Raw genomic sequence first — 18,766 nt, 5'->3', positions numbered from 1 at the left:
CAACCCCTAACCCCCAACAATTCTCCCTTAGACTCTCCACGATTGACCTCTCCCGATTCCTAAGAGGCCAGTAAGGGGTGTACATAAGTGCACTAGTGTGCCTTTAGTCCCCTGTCCAATTGTCTTTCCCTTCTTTCACCTATCTTATATATTCTCTCCCTTTCATATATCCTCTCCTCTAAGTTCACTTTCACCCTCATTTATATTACCACATGTCTATTTTTCTTCCTATGTATTTGTGTATTGGACAAATGAATAAATAAATAAATTATCACTATTGTGTGTTGTTAAGCTCTTAACAAAATAAAACTAGTTGATACAGGAGAGATATTATTTTATTTGTAGACTGCCCATCTCCCTCAAAAATGTACCTTGAGAAACCACTTCTTTCACAAGCACCCTGTAGTCAACCTTGTTTAATCTCATAAATGCTAACCTGGTTAGTGAATGAGATTATATATTAAGGGGAGCCTTCTGGGAAAAGTCAGCCAATATGAGTCAAACACTATTGAGTCTGTGCAGAGAATTAAAGTTGAAATTTAAGCTTAAGGTTGGGCCTGGCTTAATTCACTCTGTACTTTCCATCCAACCGAAGAACAAGGGGATACAATCTGTTGGGGGAAAGATCAAAAGCAACATGAGAAAATATTATTTTACTGAAAGAGTAGTAGATCCTTGGAACAAACTTCCAGCAGACGTGGTTGGTAAATCCACAATAAATGAATTTAAACATGCCTGGGTTCTGGCTGTGGGTTCTGCCTCCCAAGGACAATCCCATCTGTCCGTCCATCACCCTGGGGGGGGAATTATTGACCCCCTCAGAGAGGGTCCGCAACTTGGGCGTCCTCCTCGATCCACAGCTCACATTAGAACAACATCTCTCAGCTGTGGCGAGGGGGGCGTTTGCCCAGGTTCGCCTGTTGCACCAGTTGCGGCCCTATCTGGACCGGGACTCATTGCTCACAGTCACTCATGCCCTCATCACCTCGAGGTTCGACTACTGTAATGCTCTCTACATGGGGCTACCTTTGAAAAGTGTTCGGAAACTTCAGATCGTGCAAAATGCAGCTGCGAGAGCAGTCATGTTTCACCATCACTCCGCAGTCTGCATTGGTTGCCGATCAATTTCCGGTCACAATTCAAAGTGTTGGTTATGACCTTTAAAGCCCTTCATGGCATCGGACCAGAATATCTCCGAGACCGCCTCCTGCCGCACGAATCCCAGCGACCGATTAGGTCCCACAGAGTGGGCCTTCTCCGGGTCCCGTCAACTAAACAATGTCGGTTGGCGGGCCCCAGGGGAAGAGCCTTCTCTGTGGCGGCCCCGGCCCTCTGGAACCAACTCCCCCCGGAGATTAGAACTGCCCCTACTCTTCCTGCCTTCCGTAAACTCCTTAAAACCCACCTTTGCCGTCAGGCATGGGGGAACTGAAACATCTCCCCCTGGGCACGTTTAATTTATGTATGGTATGTCTGTGTGTGTGACTGTTAGCATATGGGGTTTTTTAAATATTTAAATATTTTAAATTTGCCTGATTGCTTATGATTTGTTTTTACATGTTGTGAGCCGCCCCGAGTCTTCGGAGAGGGGCGGCATACAAATCTAAGTAATAAATAAAATAAATAAATAAATATATTCATCCTAAGATAAAATACTGGAAATAGTATAAGGGCAGAGTAGATGGACCATAAGGTTTTTTTCTGCTGTCAATCTTCTATGTTTCTATGTGTCTATTCTATTCTAACTCTATCTTACAATGTTCAGAACCACACATTATTTTATCTATTTTAAATATTTTTAATTGTTGAAAATAAAGTAACACTAACAAATGCAATTCTTTGCCAATTCTTCTCTTGATTTTATATTTTCTTTGACAAAATTTTATTATCTCATGATAAATTATACATTTGTGTTTGCCTATTGTACTTCTTATCAGAAAATTGTGTTTCTGACTGAGCAACTTTCATGTATTGTAAATGTCTTTTCCTCAAATTCTTTTTATATTTCATTCCATGGAATGAAAAACATATTTAAACTTCAGTTAATGATCTGCCACTGTTAGCATATGAATTTTATGAATCTTTACTATAGCAAACTTAAGAACTAGACAGTCCCGAAAGATTGCTTCCAATATTGGTCCCAAGTTTCTGCTTCATTTCTCCCGTGTATTATTTTTCGAGAAGTTTTGGTGCTATGTTGGACTGGAACCACATGAAACTGAAGATAACTCCCATGGTTTTAGGGAAAGCCTCATCAAATGCAAATTTCATGGATTCTTGTAGAGGTATTTCCACAACTTCAATCAGTTCACCTTCTTCTGGCTGGCCGCCTCCTTCGCTAGATTTCATGGCATCAGTGACCTGCGCATAAAATAATGTCTGCTTTGATCCTGTCACACCAACTCCAGATCTTGTGGGATGAAAAAGAAATAACAAAAAATGTAAGATTAAAAAACTTTAGATTTACATATAACCAGAAAACAATAAAAACACTTAAACATACAGAAACAGGCAGCCTGAACTAAAAAAAATAATCATACAACGGGGTCCATAAATACATCAATAAACACATTAACCTCGTTAATTTAACAGATTAATCTCCCTTTACTTTTTGTATTAAATTTTATAGTTGACTTCACTCGGGATGCTTACAAACACAGGTGACTACTGACCCTAATTAGTTGGGCACTTGGGAGTTTGGTTCTTCCAAGAAATGAGTCAATATTATTTTCATCTCTTGTCCTGGTTATCTGCAGTGCTTCCTTTAGCCCAAGGCTGTCAAACCTGCACCCTGCGGGCTGCCACACCCAGTTTAGTAAAGGGGGGGGGGGGGAGAGTCATGATACATCACATGATAATGCCTTGACAATGTGAGTTTGACGCCCCCATTTTAGCCTATTTGTGGACCACTAGGCCGGTTAAAAGCTTGCTTTAAGATGCCTACACGATATTATGATGATATGATAGGCATTTTAAAGCAAGCTTTTATAATCTTTTTGAGAGTTATTGGTATAGATAAATGGAGCTATTTAAAAATGATGAACAAAGGAAAAGCTTGCACATCACGTGTGAAACCTTTCACTTCACTTTTCATGAAAGGAAAAATGCTATTCTTCCAAACATCAGGCACAGATGCAATCTTAATACATGGTGACTTCAAAGCAAATTCATCCCCATGTAATATTTCTTCAGTTATACTGACTACACCTGCAACCTTATTAGAGGCTTTAAAATACATTTCAAAATGTATTATTCCCTATCATTTTTCTTTGCACACTAACGTTATCATTTATTTTAATTCCATTTTTTAACCATTCCCATACAAATCATCCTTCTAGGATTAACTACACTTTCAATTCTTAATTCTATTTACTAAATTGAAAGTTTGTTATTTTACCCACTTTCAATTCAGTTTTAACAACTCCCCAAAACCACGCTGTATTCTGCGTTTTAAATCTTAATCATTCTTTGCTTTTTAATTATATTCTATACAATGACTTTTTCATTTCTCTAATGAAATGACTTATCTTTTTCTTGCCTTCGGTTTTTGCAGCAAATCTTTCTCATATACTTTTAATCAATTTCATTAATTTTTCTCTTCCCCAGCTTCTTTCACTTATCATTCTACAAAACATCTTTTTTCATGCTTTTCATTAGTAAAATTCACTAATTTATATGTGACATTTTGTAACATAATTAAATTTATTCCATCTCAAGGAACTTCCTTACTCCTTTTCCTTATGCCTTTCTATTACATCTATGGTGAGAATCAATGTTTTAACATTTTTTCCATATAAGATCTTTTCCTTTTTCCTCCAATCAACTGTAGGCAGCGCCAAGCATAACATTAGAACCAGGCAGATAATTTTCTACTGAATTCTACTTTATTTCATCATCAAAAAAGCACAACAAAGAATGTTCTTTCTGCGCCAGCTCAGGAAGCTCAAACTGCCCAAGGAGCTGCTGATTCAGTTCTATAGAGGAATCATTGAGTCTGTCATCTGCACCTCTATAACTGTCTGGTTTGGTGCTGCAACCCAACAGGACCGACACAGACTTCAGAGGATAATCAGAATTGCAGAAAAAACAATTGCTGCCAATCTGCCTTCCATTGAGGACCTGTATACTGCACGAGTCAAAAAGAGGGCGGGTAAAATATTTACTGACCCCTCACATCCTGGACACAAATTGTTTCAACTCCTACCCTCAAAACGTCGCTACAGAGCACTGCACACCAAGACAACTAGACACAAGAACAGTTTTTTCCCGAACGCCATCACTCTACTAAACAAATAATTCCCTCAACACTGTCAGACTTTCTACTAAATCTGCACTTCTATTCTACTAGTTTTCCTCATCATTCCTATCACCCATTTCCTCCCATGTTGACTGTATGACTGTAACTTGTTGCGTATATCCTAAGATTTTTATTAATATTGCTTCTTCATTGCTTATTTGACCCCTATGACAATCATTAAGTGTTGTACCACATGATTCTTGACAAATGTATATTTTATTTTATGTACGTTGAGAGCATATGCACCAAGACAAATTCCTTGTGTGTCCAATCACACTTGGCCAATAAAATTCTATTCTATTCTATTCTATTCTATTTTCATATTCATACTTAAAAATGGATTCTCACTCATCATACTATAAAGTGTGATGCTTAAGTAAAAAAATTTAACATTCATTCCTTAACAGAATGTAATTTAGAAAAATCTATAATATAGATTGTAAAAAAACATTTCATACACCATTTATGTAGACCCATAATGTTCTTTGTATTACATTCCAAATTCAGGAACAGACAATCAGTGAGCAATAAAGGTAATTTCCCTAGGTAATTTCTTAGACCTTCACACAATTCTGAGGCTATAAGTAGCAGGTGCAGGAAAACAATGGCCACAGAATAGCAGCAATTGACACAAAATGATATACTCTAATAATCTGTAGAGGCAGGTGTGCTAGCAGGTGATTCCACTAAATTATACTACGGTCATTAACCACAGTATAGTGAGGTTAAAATTGCATTCACGTATAGATTACAATACAGCATGTAGCACTGCACACAAATAACTACATTATATATGATTATATACACCATTTACTATATTTTATTTTTTGTAAACCATCAAAGAAAATTAATTTAGAAGGCTAAAAGTGAAATGAGGGTCTGGTATTGCATCCAATATACTTTTGAAATGTAATCACAGTTTGAGAATGCGCAATGTCTACTTTTCCTTGCCATCTAATTGAAAAAGAAAAAAGTTGCCTGACTTCAATAATGGGATATATGAAAGGAAACAAATTAAATCCAGAAAGTAAAAAGTGCTGTTTATCAGTAAGAAGCCAGGCTCTTGGGCTGCATTCCCTCTGAGAAAGCAGGTGTATACACTGGAAGGGAACTTTAAGTACAGCTTCTCCAGATTTCTAGGTGGCATGGGGTAATAAGGAATCTAATGTGCTAACTGCAACCATTTCTGATCTGTTGAGATCTAGAAACATCTAGCTTACATCCAGAGAGTAATCTAGCTTACATCCCTGAACTGATGAGTGCAATTTATTTTTTAATGCCATTTACTCTTTGGATTCTAGCCAATTTATAATAAAAAATAAATTCTCTAAGTCAATATCAAATCACATTATGTACTGTTTTTTTGGACTATAAAACCCACTCCGCTCCCCCCCTCCCCAAAGTGGATGAAATATCTGTGCGTTTTACAGACTGAATACTACTGCTTTTGGCCTCCCAAACTCCATCCCCACATATGTCCTGTTCACGCATTGGATGCGTGAAGGGTTTGGGGGGACTGCAAAGTGCTCCTGGGTGCTGAGGAGGGCAAACACGGGATACATGAGGGATTTGGAAGGCCGAAAATGGGCCCATTTTTCATGAAAATGGTACACGCAGAGAGTTTGGGAGGCCTGCAGAATGCTCCTGGGGCCTGGGAGGGCAAAAAATGGATGCTAGGAGACCAAAAACTTTTTTTTTCTTGTTTTCCTCTTCAAAATGTAGGTGCGTCTTATACTCCAGTGCGTCTTATAGTCTGAAAAATATGGTAATTCTCCCCTTTCCCTGATCTTAGTCTTAATAGGTATCCCACTCATCTCATCTGCAGATGCCCTTTTTCTTATCAATTTTGTTTCTTCTATGACAGAAGGTATAGAATTCCCAGATAGGTTGACAGTGTAAATATGTAATGTATGTGTAGTCCTTACATGTTGGCTGACCAACAGTGCTCAATTAATCACATATTACAATACAGCAAAGGTCAATCAGACTAGGTGACTCACTGGCAAAAAGATGTTTTGTAGAGGAATGCTCACATAATTGAGAAAGTGACAGACATGAATCAACCCTGACATTTCTCATTACAAAGTTCCAAAAGGCAGAAAGAACCTGGTATTCTAGACTACCACTAGAATACCACTAGAACAGACAAAACTGGTGTTAGATGGATCAATGTTTAGCCAGGAATTATTTTGCAATGGATATTTTTGCACTTTCTGGCCTTCTTTTGTGTTCTAAAATAATTCTTGGCTGTGAATACTAACCCAGGTGTGGATTCATTTGTAGGTAAACTGGAAGGTAACAACTATAAAAGAGGAAATGCTGAGATGTAAAATGATTTACAAGAGGGTTTCAAGCCATTCTATTATCATGGCTCTCCACTCAAATACATTCAGAGCACAAAGCATCCCATGTATATAAACTTTCTAATAACTCTTATCTCAGTGTTGCCTTTCTTTCTAATTATTTGGCTAATACTAATTAAAACATACAGATATGTTTCACACATAAGGTGGATTAGAATGGTGGTAAGGAAGAATTTACTTCATCAAAGCTTCGACTTCTAAATTACAGATAAAAAAAATGGTAATCATATACAGTGATACTTCGTCTTACAAACGCCTCATCATACAAACTTTTCGAGATACAAACCCGGGCTTTAAGATTTTTTTGCCTCTTCTTACAAACTATTTTCACCTTACAAACCCACTGCCACCGCTGGGATGCCCCGCCTTCGGACTTCCATTGCCAGCGAAGCACCCGTTTTTGCACTGCTGGGATTCCCCTAAGGCTCCCCTCCATGGGAAACCCCACCTCCGGACTTCCGTGTTTTTGTGATGCTGCAGGGGAATCTCTGGCAATGGAAGTCCGGAGGTGGGGTTTCCCAGCGAGGGGAGCCTCAGTGAAATTGCAGCATCGCAAAAACACAGAGGTCCGGAGGTGGGGTTTCGAGGACTTCGGTGTTTTTGCAATGCTGCGATTTCACTGATGCTCCCTTCACTGGGAAACCCCACCTCCGGACTTCGGTTGCCAGCAAAGCGCTCATTTTTGCGATGCTGGGATTCCTCTGCTGGGATTCCCCTGCAGTATCACAAAAACACAGAAGTCCGGAGGTGGGGTTTCCCATGGAGGGGAGCCTCAGGGGAATCCCAGCAGCTCAAAAACGGGTGCTTCGGCTGGCAAAAGGGGTGAATTTTGGGCTTGCACGCATTAATCGCTTTTCCATTGATTCCTATGGGAAACATTGTTTCATCTTACAAACTTTTCACCTTAAGAACCTCGTCCCGGAACCAATTAAGTTTGTAAGACAAGGTATCACTGTATTGTGTACAACAGAATTCCAAGATGCAACTTTTAAGGTGTGATTATCCATTTTTTCTCAAAAGTATTGGACTGAGTATAATGAGGTTGATTCCCAACAAAGCATGGCTAGGATTGCAGGCTTTCCAGTATTCCATACTAAAGCAAGCACCTTTTTATCTATAAAATTAGTCCTCTAATGTGTCTCCAAGGAGTAGCAAAAGTCTTCTCCTCTGTTCAGTGTCCTCCCTCTTTAAGCAAACAGCTTGTTAATCCAACAGGAAACAACATTTGCCAGGATTGGCAGCTGAGGATTTATACTTAATTCCCCCTTTCCCCCCTTCCTCTACCTTCTTCATTTTTTAAAAAAGGTTACTGTCCACTTTAAGACAGTTGTCAAGAAGGAAAAGCAAAGTTTTGCTTCCTTTTAAAATCACCACTTTTCTATACATTTTGATGTACATTTTCAAGTATAAGAACAGACGCTTTTTTTCAAAAGACCACAATCTGGGGATGCAGAAGGCTATGAGCACATTTTCATTTCAGAGTATTTAATTCCTGACATTTCTTTAATTCCAAATATTCTATATACTCACAAACATAGTTGGCTCCTCTTGTTTCTGACTGAATTTCAATGAAACAGCAACAATATTAAAACCCTAATAAAAATGGTATTCTCCTTACACCGGTAACTTTGGAATTTAAAAAAGAAACACCAGACCCCATAATATAATTAATAACTGAAATAATCCTTCAATTATCCCAGGGCCAGAAAATGGTCCACCTCAACAATCAGTGTGTTTGGATACAAGTGTTTGCTGTAGGCAACAAATGCATTTTTAAAAGGCAGAACATCTGAGAGCTCTAAATATCTACATCTGCAGGAAGTCAAGGGCTAATACTGTTTACTGTTCTGGCATTGCCTTCTTTAATCGGTTTTGGCAGTAAATAGGTGACTTAGCCATGTGTCTAGACTGACTGTGACTGGAGTGGTCTTGGGCTTTTAATTTTAAGAATCAGCAAACAAAAGTAAATAGAAAGGGACTTTTCCAAGGTGATGCTGATGATAAGAGCAGCTCCAACTCAAGTTTCACTAGTTGCTTGTTACACAATTTCATCCAGTTATGTGTTTTCCTACCTCTGGCTGAATTCAAAGGCTTTTTTACTGGCAAGAAAAATGTGGAACGTGAAGAGATCCCAACTTGGGTAAAAAAGTAAGGAGGCGAGACACCTTAGAGTTACTGTTTTTGATGATAGAATCATGTTAAACTAGCTTGGTAGCAGAAAGTTTTGATAGTGGCAGGCCTGGAATGTAAGAGGACATTGATGGAAGTCTATGAAAATGAAATGTAGCAAAAGATATTATCAACTCTGTGCAAAGAAAAAACCAAAGCAAACTGCTTATCAATTGTATAACACAACAGATAAAGATTTTTCTTTTGGAGCTCCTGTGCAGACCATAATAAAAATGATTAGATTTAAGGTGATATTTACTGACCAGAGATAGTCAGTAGATTACTAATAAAACAAAACTTAGAACAGTTTGAGGTCAGTCCTTTCCTTCCTTCCTTCCTTCCTTCCTTCCCTCCCCTTTCTTTTCTTGTCCTTTTTTCTTTCTCTTTTGTATGTTTTAATTAAATAGTGCAACTGGGAAACTACTGAAATCTTTGAGAGCACTAGATGACTATGATATGCAAATTATTATTGATTCATATATACAAGATTCTGTTTTCCTATCTGTATTACTATATGTGGCTTTGAAAAAATGAATGACTGTATATTAAAACACATCTTAAAACTGTATATGTATGCATACCGCATAGTAATAATGGCTCCTTAGATTATATAAATATTGTATGTTTTAAGGAATTCTCTATATTACATAAAACCAAGTGGAAGACAAGATATTGGCTTCTACGATGCCTTTATTGCATCTGTCTTCTTTTCAATTTTTGTCCAGAAACCAGTTGACAGTATTTTAATCTGGAAGGGTTACACATTCCATCTAAAAAAGCAAGTCCATAACTCAAAACTACTGCTGGACGGTGGTCAGTCAGTCTTTACTTACTCTATTAGTAGCAGAAGAACATTTATTTATTTGCCTATTCATTTGATTTATTCTAGCCATCCATGCCATAAAACGCTTGGCAATGCTAAACCATGTTTTTCTCTATGTTAGAGTTTAAACTATTGTACTGTATTATATTATACCGTACATGACCCGATGGTAGATAGACTCCTCCTGTTCCTTATGCTCATTCAGTGAAAGGATGCTTAAGGGCTCTCTGTCTTGCTTTTGAGAAGGTGGTCCTTAGAGGTAAGTACTGCTCTTTCACCTTGATGTTCTTAGAAAGATTGTAAAAATGATGGTGTTGCAGAGAACTATTTATCTGGTATTGCCAGAATAGGATCAGGATAATACATTTCAGTATTATGGCAGTTTAATTAATAGATATTATTTGAACTTTTTGGGGGAGGTCAGAGTCTTTTGCTTTTGTATCATAAATAACTCTTCTATATGGCAATATAGTAATATTATAATTAATTGATAAGTGCTTTACAAGAGATTTATTACCCTGAAGCCTTAGATATGAAGTTCAAAGAAGAACAATTCTCTTTCTTCTTGCCTCTGTCTTCTGAGATATTATAGCAGATGTCACTACCACCAATTCCCAGATACTCAAAGATAAAGGCCAATCATTCTAACTATTTGTGACTGCAGCCTAGTTGCAATGATCTATTAGGGCTTGAAGAATCTGTTACTTTTACTGGGAATTTAGGACTGGGAAAAAAACAAACAAAGGAAATACACAAATATGATGGGGGGAAAAGTCTGTCAAAATATCTACCAGATTGCAACATGTGCTTCAGAACCTTGATTAGTCTTTGAAAACCATTGATCTACCAACCTGTATGAAGTGATTCTTTTTAGGTTGGTTACAGGAACTTCATAGCCACATTCTTCTAAAACCTCCTTGCAAGCAATTTCTTCCAATGAGAGCTCTGGCTTGTCTACAATACCAGCGCAGAGTTCATATGTTATTCCTTTTGAAGCAGGCAAAAAATCAGACAGAGGGCACCAACTCTCTTCAGTTTTATTCTCAAAGTACTGGGGATGTTGTTCTTCCATTTCACACATATAGACAGCTGAAAAAACAATTGGAAAAAGTAAAACCAATCACTTGTCACTTTTTTGAGCATGCATGATCAGGTTGCATTTCTCTGAAAAGAGAAATAGGATGACTCAGGTAGATGCAAACCCATCCTTCCATGCATTAAAAAAAATGGAAGAGAACTTCCGGTGGTAATCATCCTAGCAGTACGTGCTGTGGGAATGGGCTTCAGACCCACAGCATGAATTTCTGCAGTCAGGTGCCCATTTGGGGCATCGCAGATCCCAAAAGAGATCTGAGAATTTGTGGGGGACACTCTGAAGAGTGACCAGGTGTGAAGCAGACACTCGTTCACTCAGGAGAACCCTCCCAAAACTGCCTGGAGAAAACCTGTCTCGTTTGATGGGTCCAGAGCGAAGACAGCTACACAGCAGGAAAGGGACTTTTATAGTGAAGATCAGAACAAATCAAATTGTCAAAATCTGTGAAACTTGGTGAGAATGACAGTAAAGAATTAAATTGTGTGCTAAGATCGAAACTCTAACAACGAGTGAGCGTGTTTGCTGATGTTAAAAAACTAAGAAAACACATCACCCAAACCATTTTCTGAACTTGTACTGGAATATAATTTTTAAAAAGTGTAAACATTAATTTGTTAGACATACATATATATGAATGTATATAGAAATGGAAAAGGCAATTGATATTAAACAAATCCATAAAATATATATATATGACACATGCGGCTCACAACATAATAAAAAACAGTACACAATATCGAAATCTAAAATTCAATTAATATAATTAACTATTCTAAAAACCCTGGAATGTTAAAAATCATTCATTCATATGCAACAACAAGCATACATTGCACTCATCGGCGATAGTTATGAGCTATAATTAAAATCGGACTTGGGATTTCTACTATTATATGTTCGTTTGTTATGTAATATTTTTTGTGTACATAAAATATTTTTTTTATAAAATGGAAGGGCATCCTAATTCTTATCACGGGAGAGGTAATTGTAATATTACTTTGAAACAGGCATTTCCCACAAACTGTTGTCAGTAATATAGATACTGCGAACTCAATTTCATGGCTTTCTTTATTACCCTTAAAATAAATATAGAAAGATCAATTCATTTAATTACATAATTAGGCTTTATTCGGGTTATATGGCTTTGGCTCGTTTCCTTCAAATCAGGGAGAAGATAGAAAATGGAAAATATGACTATTAGGTTAATAATACTGTATTAACTAAAACATTTCTTGCCTCCCTTTTCTGGATTGCCAGAGCAGGCTTGAAGGGCAGAATTAAAACAAATCTGCTTTAACAGGAATTAATCTTGTGTGTGTATATATGTGTGTGCGTGTAAAGATATATTGTCAAACTGTAAAAGGCTTAATGAGATGTACACTGGATTATCTAATATTTGGAGTACTGTTCAGGTTAAATGGAAATCAATTAATTGCATTGGGCAGAAAACAAGACATGTTTGAATGGCTTAGAATTTTATTTTATTTTCCTTCCAGAATTGTTACTTTAGGAACAATTTCTATTTGTCAGCTAACATGCTTACAATATTTCCCAGAACTCACTGATATTTTTTGGATACTGCAGTGTACCAATGTGCACAGCATTGACCCAGACAAATCAGCATTTGTATAACTAGAAAAATCACAGTTTGAAAAGTCTCTTCTGAATGCATACTAGCCTGTTGCAGAGATTGCCAAGTAGAATTTGCAACAGAATTTTTGCATTAATCTAGAAACATTTGTTGTGATACAATGCAGGTGAAGGAAACATTAAGAGAAATATAATTCTATCAAAGACATTTTAAAAGAGCAAGATTTTATCTACCTGATTCAATTTATACTACTGTATTGACTGCTGCCATAGGGAACACTGGTTATGCGGGGTGCAACTTTTATGAAATGGGATTATTTGTACTGCAGTTTGACATTAAAACTCAGTAAATGGCTTTAATTTTCATATAGGTAAAAAGATAAAGATTCCCCAAATTACTTAATTCCAGGTGATTACGTAAGACAGTCACATGCAATCTTCCACAACGGCCAAGCCAGCACGCTGCTATTTATATCAGCAGTTCTAATTACTGGAGCCCCAACCAAACACAGGTGGCCTCTCTTATCTCCTGTAATATTTCTTCAATTGGTCTCTTCGATGCATAATTCTGCGCATGCGTGGGTCTAATACTTCCTCATCCGAATTGACCGAAGATAATGGAGATTGGCTTCCTGGGCTGTGTGCCAAGCCCCCCTCTTCCAAGTCACTCCAACCTTCTTCTTTGTCCGAGGAAACTGCACTACCTGACTCTGTTGGCAATAAAACACACCTATGACATGTTGATGTTTCCCCTGCATCCACCTCCACATTCCTTGGGGCAGGAGCTGGGCCAGAGCCAACCACAACAGTATGTATGTATGTATGTATGTATGTATGTATGTATGTATGTATGTATATGTATATGTATATGTATATGTATATGTATATGTATATGTATATATGTCACATGTTTTTTTGCTGAATTTGAAAATTAAGGGAGTTCTTATAAGTTCTTCTCCCGTGTAAGTTTGAAAGACTCCTGGTGACGTTTCGATGAGGTCCCACTCGTCATCTTCAGGCTGTTGTCTTCGGCTTTGTGCTTGAGCGAACTTTGTTTGATGTAACAATTGTGTTAACAAGGCGACCCATCTATCTATCTATCTATCTATCTATCTATCTATCTATCTATCTATCTATCTATCTATCTATCTATCTATCTATCTAATCTATTTATTTATTTATTAGATTTGTATGCCGCCCCTCTCCGTAGACTCACTATCCACTAATGTTTAGTGAGTTATACCCAATTGTCATGACTCTGTCTCCCTTTACTTGGAGAAACAACAGGAGATAAAAGTGATAGATTTCCCCCTTAGCGGAAAACATCTTTCACCTTAATTGAGAGGTATAAACTTACAGTGAAATTGAAAGATCTCAGGATGGTAACATCCTATCAGGAAGCTCAGAGTACAGTAATTTACCAGAAGGTCGACTGCAGCTTCCTCTCACTACAAAACAAATTATTATGCTGCAACTATAGAGGCCCACCTGCTTTTTACCATTAAATCCATAAGAGCTTTGCTCTGCTAGAAAATAAAAGCTAAAGTAATGAAGAGAATTACCTGGACGGAACTGCTTCACCACAACAAAGCACTGCCGAGAAATATTGAAGATGAGAATGGACACACTAATAGGAAAGAAGAAAAAAACACAAGATCACAAATTAATGAAATAATGCACCATGACATTTAATTGGTTCGGAGATAGACTTTAAAAGGTAAGCACATGAGTTAACAGGCATCATTTTTAAATGATAGTTGCAAAAGTGAAGAAGCTACAGTATTTTTGATTAAATGAGATGTCTATGATTACCTGATTTTGGAGACAACATCTCAGGGATAATATAACAAACTGGCTCCATTTGGAATTCTTGTCCCTTGCGTAGTGAAAAAAATGCTTTTCTTACACATCCAGGGGCACTGCTCAGTTTAAGCTTGTGCTAGAATAACCTGTTAACTTATAGCAGCAGTGAAGAGATCTACTCGGTAATTAGGATGATCACAAAGAGACTTGCAACAAGCAGGATAGAGCATTTTGGAGCCATCAAGCCAGGGTGTTTTTCAGGTTGTTAAGCACTTCATTCCTTCTGTTGCTGTACCCCTTCACATATGTTGAATTGGATGTCCTTAAGATTTCATCCACACTTGGCAGAGTCAGGTGTTTTCTCAAGAATATAGATACCTTCCTGGTTGGCTAACTTCTGCTACCTGCTTACAAATGATTATATTACCGTGACAAAGTAGTTAAAAGTCATCTAGGAAGATTATCATATAATTGGATGGCTTTCAATAGCGTAGTGTATGAGCCATGATAGTGCAGTGGTTAGAATGCAGTACTGCAAGGTACTTCTGCTGTCCGTTGCCTGCCTGCAATTTGGCAGTTCAAATCTCACCAGGCTCAAGTTTGACTCAGCCTTCCACCCTTTCGATGTAGGTAAAATGAGGACCTAAATTGTTGGGGGCAATAAGTTGACTCCGTAAACCCCTTAGAGAGGGCTGTAAAGCACTGTAAAGCGATATATAAGTCTAAGTGCTATTGCTATAGTATAAGATGGAAAGCTGAATTTTATATTCTCACCTTTCCAACGCTGCCTATCCCTGTAATAGATTTAAAAAACCTAATAAAACAGAAGTGGAACAGGGGACAAATGCTATTTATTCTTCTAAAAATACTATATTAGTGACCAGTGATTTGAACAACAGAAGCCGGAGCACAGATGGAACAAAATTATTGATTCTGGAAACTCTCCACTCATGCATATTGCCTTGGTACAATAAATTGTTTTCTAAATTATTTGGTAAGTTAGATATGTGAAAACAAAATATATTTCCCACAATTTTATAGAAAAACATTTTTTGTATTACTTTACAAGCAGCTTTATTGCCAATTTCTTGACAAAAACATTTTTAATTGATGTACATGCTAGGTTTCCATGATAGCTTGTTAACTATCTAATATTAATTTTGATTGATAACTTGCCCTATTCCAAAAGTTTTGGAATTTGTACAGATGGCTGAAGAGGTATACTGTATTTGAAAATCAGTGTGGATAGAAAACATAAAAATGGAAAGTGACATTTAATCATTGATTCGCTGTGTATTCTAAAATGACTAGTTGCAAAATCTATAACTAGTAAACATACTTAATGGATTTACTGGAACTGTCTACCTATTAAAACCCAAAATTTTGAGGCAGAAATGTTTGAAGGGCTGTTCTACTGCTCAGTGATCTTTAGTGGATTTATCTCTAACAGTGGAGTTGAGATGTTATTAAATATTATATTGGATGTTGCTTGGGAAAAGTTTATCCACTTGATTCTACTACGCTGTAGTTTGTTTTATATAGATCTGTCCACATCTGTATTTTTGATGAATATGCTGTCAGTTGAACAGAACACACAAATACAATTTTTTCCACCCATTATGATGCTTTAACTCAACAGAATCCATACCTATTTTTACAAAACTAAAGACTTTCTTCCTATTCATTTTTTACTGATTTATTCATTTTCATTAAAAAATTGTAAATGGCAATTAACAGGAGAAAGGTATTTTATTCATTTTCTCCTGCACTCTAATCTAAAAGACTCAAGATGCATCTTCATGATCTTGCACACATATTCTACCCCTTTCTTATGTCTATGTGAAGTTACAATGCACAAAGAAAAAAGGGCAGATTTTCTGTTTCAAATGCTTTTGTCATTTGAGTTCCTTGCCTCCTCCACACCTCTGGGGGGCTCTGCTTTCTTAACCCTGCTCCTACGCTCAGGTCTATGTGACCTGAAATGTATGTCATGTGGATCTGACACTTGTGATTAATTGACTTTTCCTCATTTGAGGGGTTCTTACTATGACTCCGGGACCGCCTTCTGCCGCACGAATCCCAGCGACCAATTAGGTCCCACAGAGTCGGCCTTCTCCGGGTCCCGTCGACTAAACAATGTCGTCTGGCAGGTCCTAGGGGAAGAGCCTTCTCTGTGGTGGCCCCGACTCTCTGGAACCAGCTCCCCCCGGAGATTAGAACTGCCCCCACCTTCCTTGCCTTTCATAAGCTCCTTAAAACCCACCTCTGTCGTCAGGCATGGGGGAACTGAGGCATTCCCCCCTCCCCCAGGCCTATACAATTTATGTAGGGTATGTCGGTGTGTATGTCTCGTTTAATAATGGGGTTTTAAATTTTTTTTAAATTTATTGGATTTGTTGTGAATTGTTTTATTATATGTTGTGAGCCGCCCCGAGTCTACGGAGAGGGGCAGCATACAAATCTAATAAGTAAGTAAGTAAGTAAGTAAGTAAGTAAGTAAGTAAGTAAATAAATAAATAAATAAATAAAGACTGTGGGTTTTTTTTACTTTTTGTTTACTTTTTGTTACACGCTGATCGTTACATTTCGTTACACCCAAAAGAGTACAAGTGTATAGTAAATGGGAACACAACAGCAGAATTAAATGCAATGCATTAATTATTCTGAAATTTTTCAGGTCAGATAGTTAAAGATATCTTTATGATGCATTAGATAATCATAATAACTATAAGAAAATCAATAAAGTTTATTTTTTTTAAAAAAAGAATCATAATAACTGTCCAAAAAAGCAATATTGGCTCATTCTCTTTTAAACTTTCAAACCTGTACTGTATAATCCTGCCTCAAGTCTATTGATATAAAATTTGGCAGTATTCATTTATTTATTTGATTTATAATTCTTTGAGAAGAGTTAAGTTAATCTCAAAATTCCATCCAATCTACCCTCTGTGATGTTTATTTAAATATTTTAAATAATTTGTTTTATTCTGTTGCTATCCTTTGCAATAGACAAGAGATAAGAAGAAATAAACTTAGATCTAAGATATGCAGACATCGAGAGTGCATGTCAGAGTGAAATAAATTCAGTCCTATCTATTTCATTATGGAGAAGTGAAGATCTGCTGATTATCTGACTTCAACTAAATCGGGTGCATTTAACTAAATGTTTTAAAATATATTGGTTCTATGTTATTAATGAATCAATATGATTTCTGTTTTTTCCTCTCTTTTGAAGATAAACAACATAAACAACAGGATTTGATACAGTATCAAAACAGTAGCAAAACTTTGATACAGTATCAAAACAACAGGATTTGATACTGTAATGTCTTCTTCAAACTATCACAAAATTAAGTATATTTTTATCTAGGAGGGGTTCTGTCAATATTAAGGAAGGAAACATATTTTCAGAAATTGAATTGAAAGAAATTCTCATCCAGCTCTCATCCAATTATATCAGTCAAATTGACTTGAAAAAAGCTATTCTTAAAATTAAAATTAAACATGAATTAATTTTTAAAAATTCAATTAGTAAAAACAGTTTGAACAAAAAGACAGTAACTCCAATTCAGCATACACAGACAGGCTTGAATTTCTAATAACTCAAAGGCAGATTTTATAAAGATAAACTTTCAAAGCTTGGTGCTGTTTTCTTTCAATTAAGTTACTTCTGTTCAACTTTATAGACATTTGAGAATTTTGTAAACTTATTCTTTACAAATGAAGAAAAGGAACTTTTCACCTAATTTTTAAAAGCCTCATGAAATTAGAGTTCATATTTCAACAAAGAAACAGAGGGAGACTGGATAATGATTTCTTCAAAATTAGGTAACATGTGCCAGCTCACTGAAGAATGGGTTATTTTTCCCCTTGAGATTTAGTCACTTAAAGACATGTACATAACAGATGGAACAATCAGAACCAAGCTGTCAAAGTTAAAGAACAAGATCAAATTAAACTTGAATGAAATTGTGCTTTCATCACAACTGTCTTGTTTCTTTGCCATCTTAAGACAACGGTGAATATTCAAACATTAAAGATTTATAAATGTATTTTTAACAAAAGAATTGTTAATTTTACTAATAATTAAATTTTGTTGAAGTGGTTTTTCTTGATCTGGTTGAGAAATAGATATTTACTTTCTTTATATTCAGTATTTAATAACATTAAACAATATTTACTTATTAAAGTTAACAGAAATATTAAATTAATATTAAATAGAATAAAAGTAATTCTTCAAATATTTTTACTTTTTTAGATAAATTGGATGGCTTAAATAGCCCCTTAAACTTTGATTTGATCAGAACAGTTTGCAAATAATTATTTTTCAGTATATACATTAAATTTCATTAGACTGGAAGCGTCTAATACAGTGATGGTGAACCTATGGCACAGGTGCCACTGGGGGCACTCGGTGCCATATCTGCTGGCATGCGAGTCATTCCCCTAGCTCAGCTCCAATGTGCATGTGCGTGCTGGCCGCTGATTTTTGGCTTGCCCGGAGGCTCTGGGAGGGCATTTTTGGCTTCTGGAGAGTCCCCGGAGGGGATGGGCATTTCTGCCTTGGGAGCCTGGGGATGGCGAAAAACGGGCCTACTGGGCCCACCAGAGTTTGGGAAACAGGCTGT

The 18,766-nt window shown here is 36.8% G+C and overlaps 1 protein-coding gene across 4 annotated transcripts in view; it reads right to left on the bottom strand.

Moving 5' to 3' along the window:
* Positions 1-1,838: 1,838 nt before the first annotated feature.
* The window catches only part of NUDT14 (nudix hydrolase 14), a 62,031-nt gene continuing 45,103 nt past the window's right edge, over positions 1,839-18,766 (bottom strand). For all 4 annotated transcript variants that reach the window (XM_070750926.1, XM_070750936.1, XM_070750945.1 and 1 more), the window contains exons 3-5: positions 13,898-13,962; positions 10,504-10,741; positions 1,839-2,410 (exon numbers count right to left, since the gene is read on the bottom strand). In XM_070750926.1, the coding sequence (XP_070607027.1) occupies positions 2,170-2,410; positions 10,504-10,741; positions 13,898-13,962 (544 nt within the window). In that variant the 3' untranslated portion in view covers positions 1,839-2,169. The remainder of the gene's footprint in view (positions 2,411-10,503; positions 10,742-13,897; positions 13,963-18,766) is intronic.

The sequence above is a fragment of the Erythrolamprus reginae genome, chromosome 1 (genome assembly GCF_031021105.1).
Source record: "Erythrolamprus reginae isolate rEryReg1 chromosome 1, rEryReg1.hap1, whole genome shotgun sequence".
Lineage (NCBI taxonomy): Eukaryota > Metazoa > Chordata > Lepidosauria > Squamata > Dipsadidae > Erythrolamprus > Erythrolamprus reginae.
This window is presented reverse-complemented; position numbering and strand designations above follow the sequence as displayed.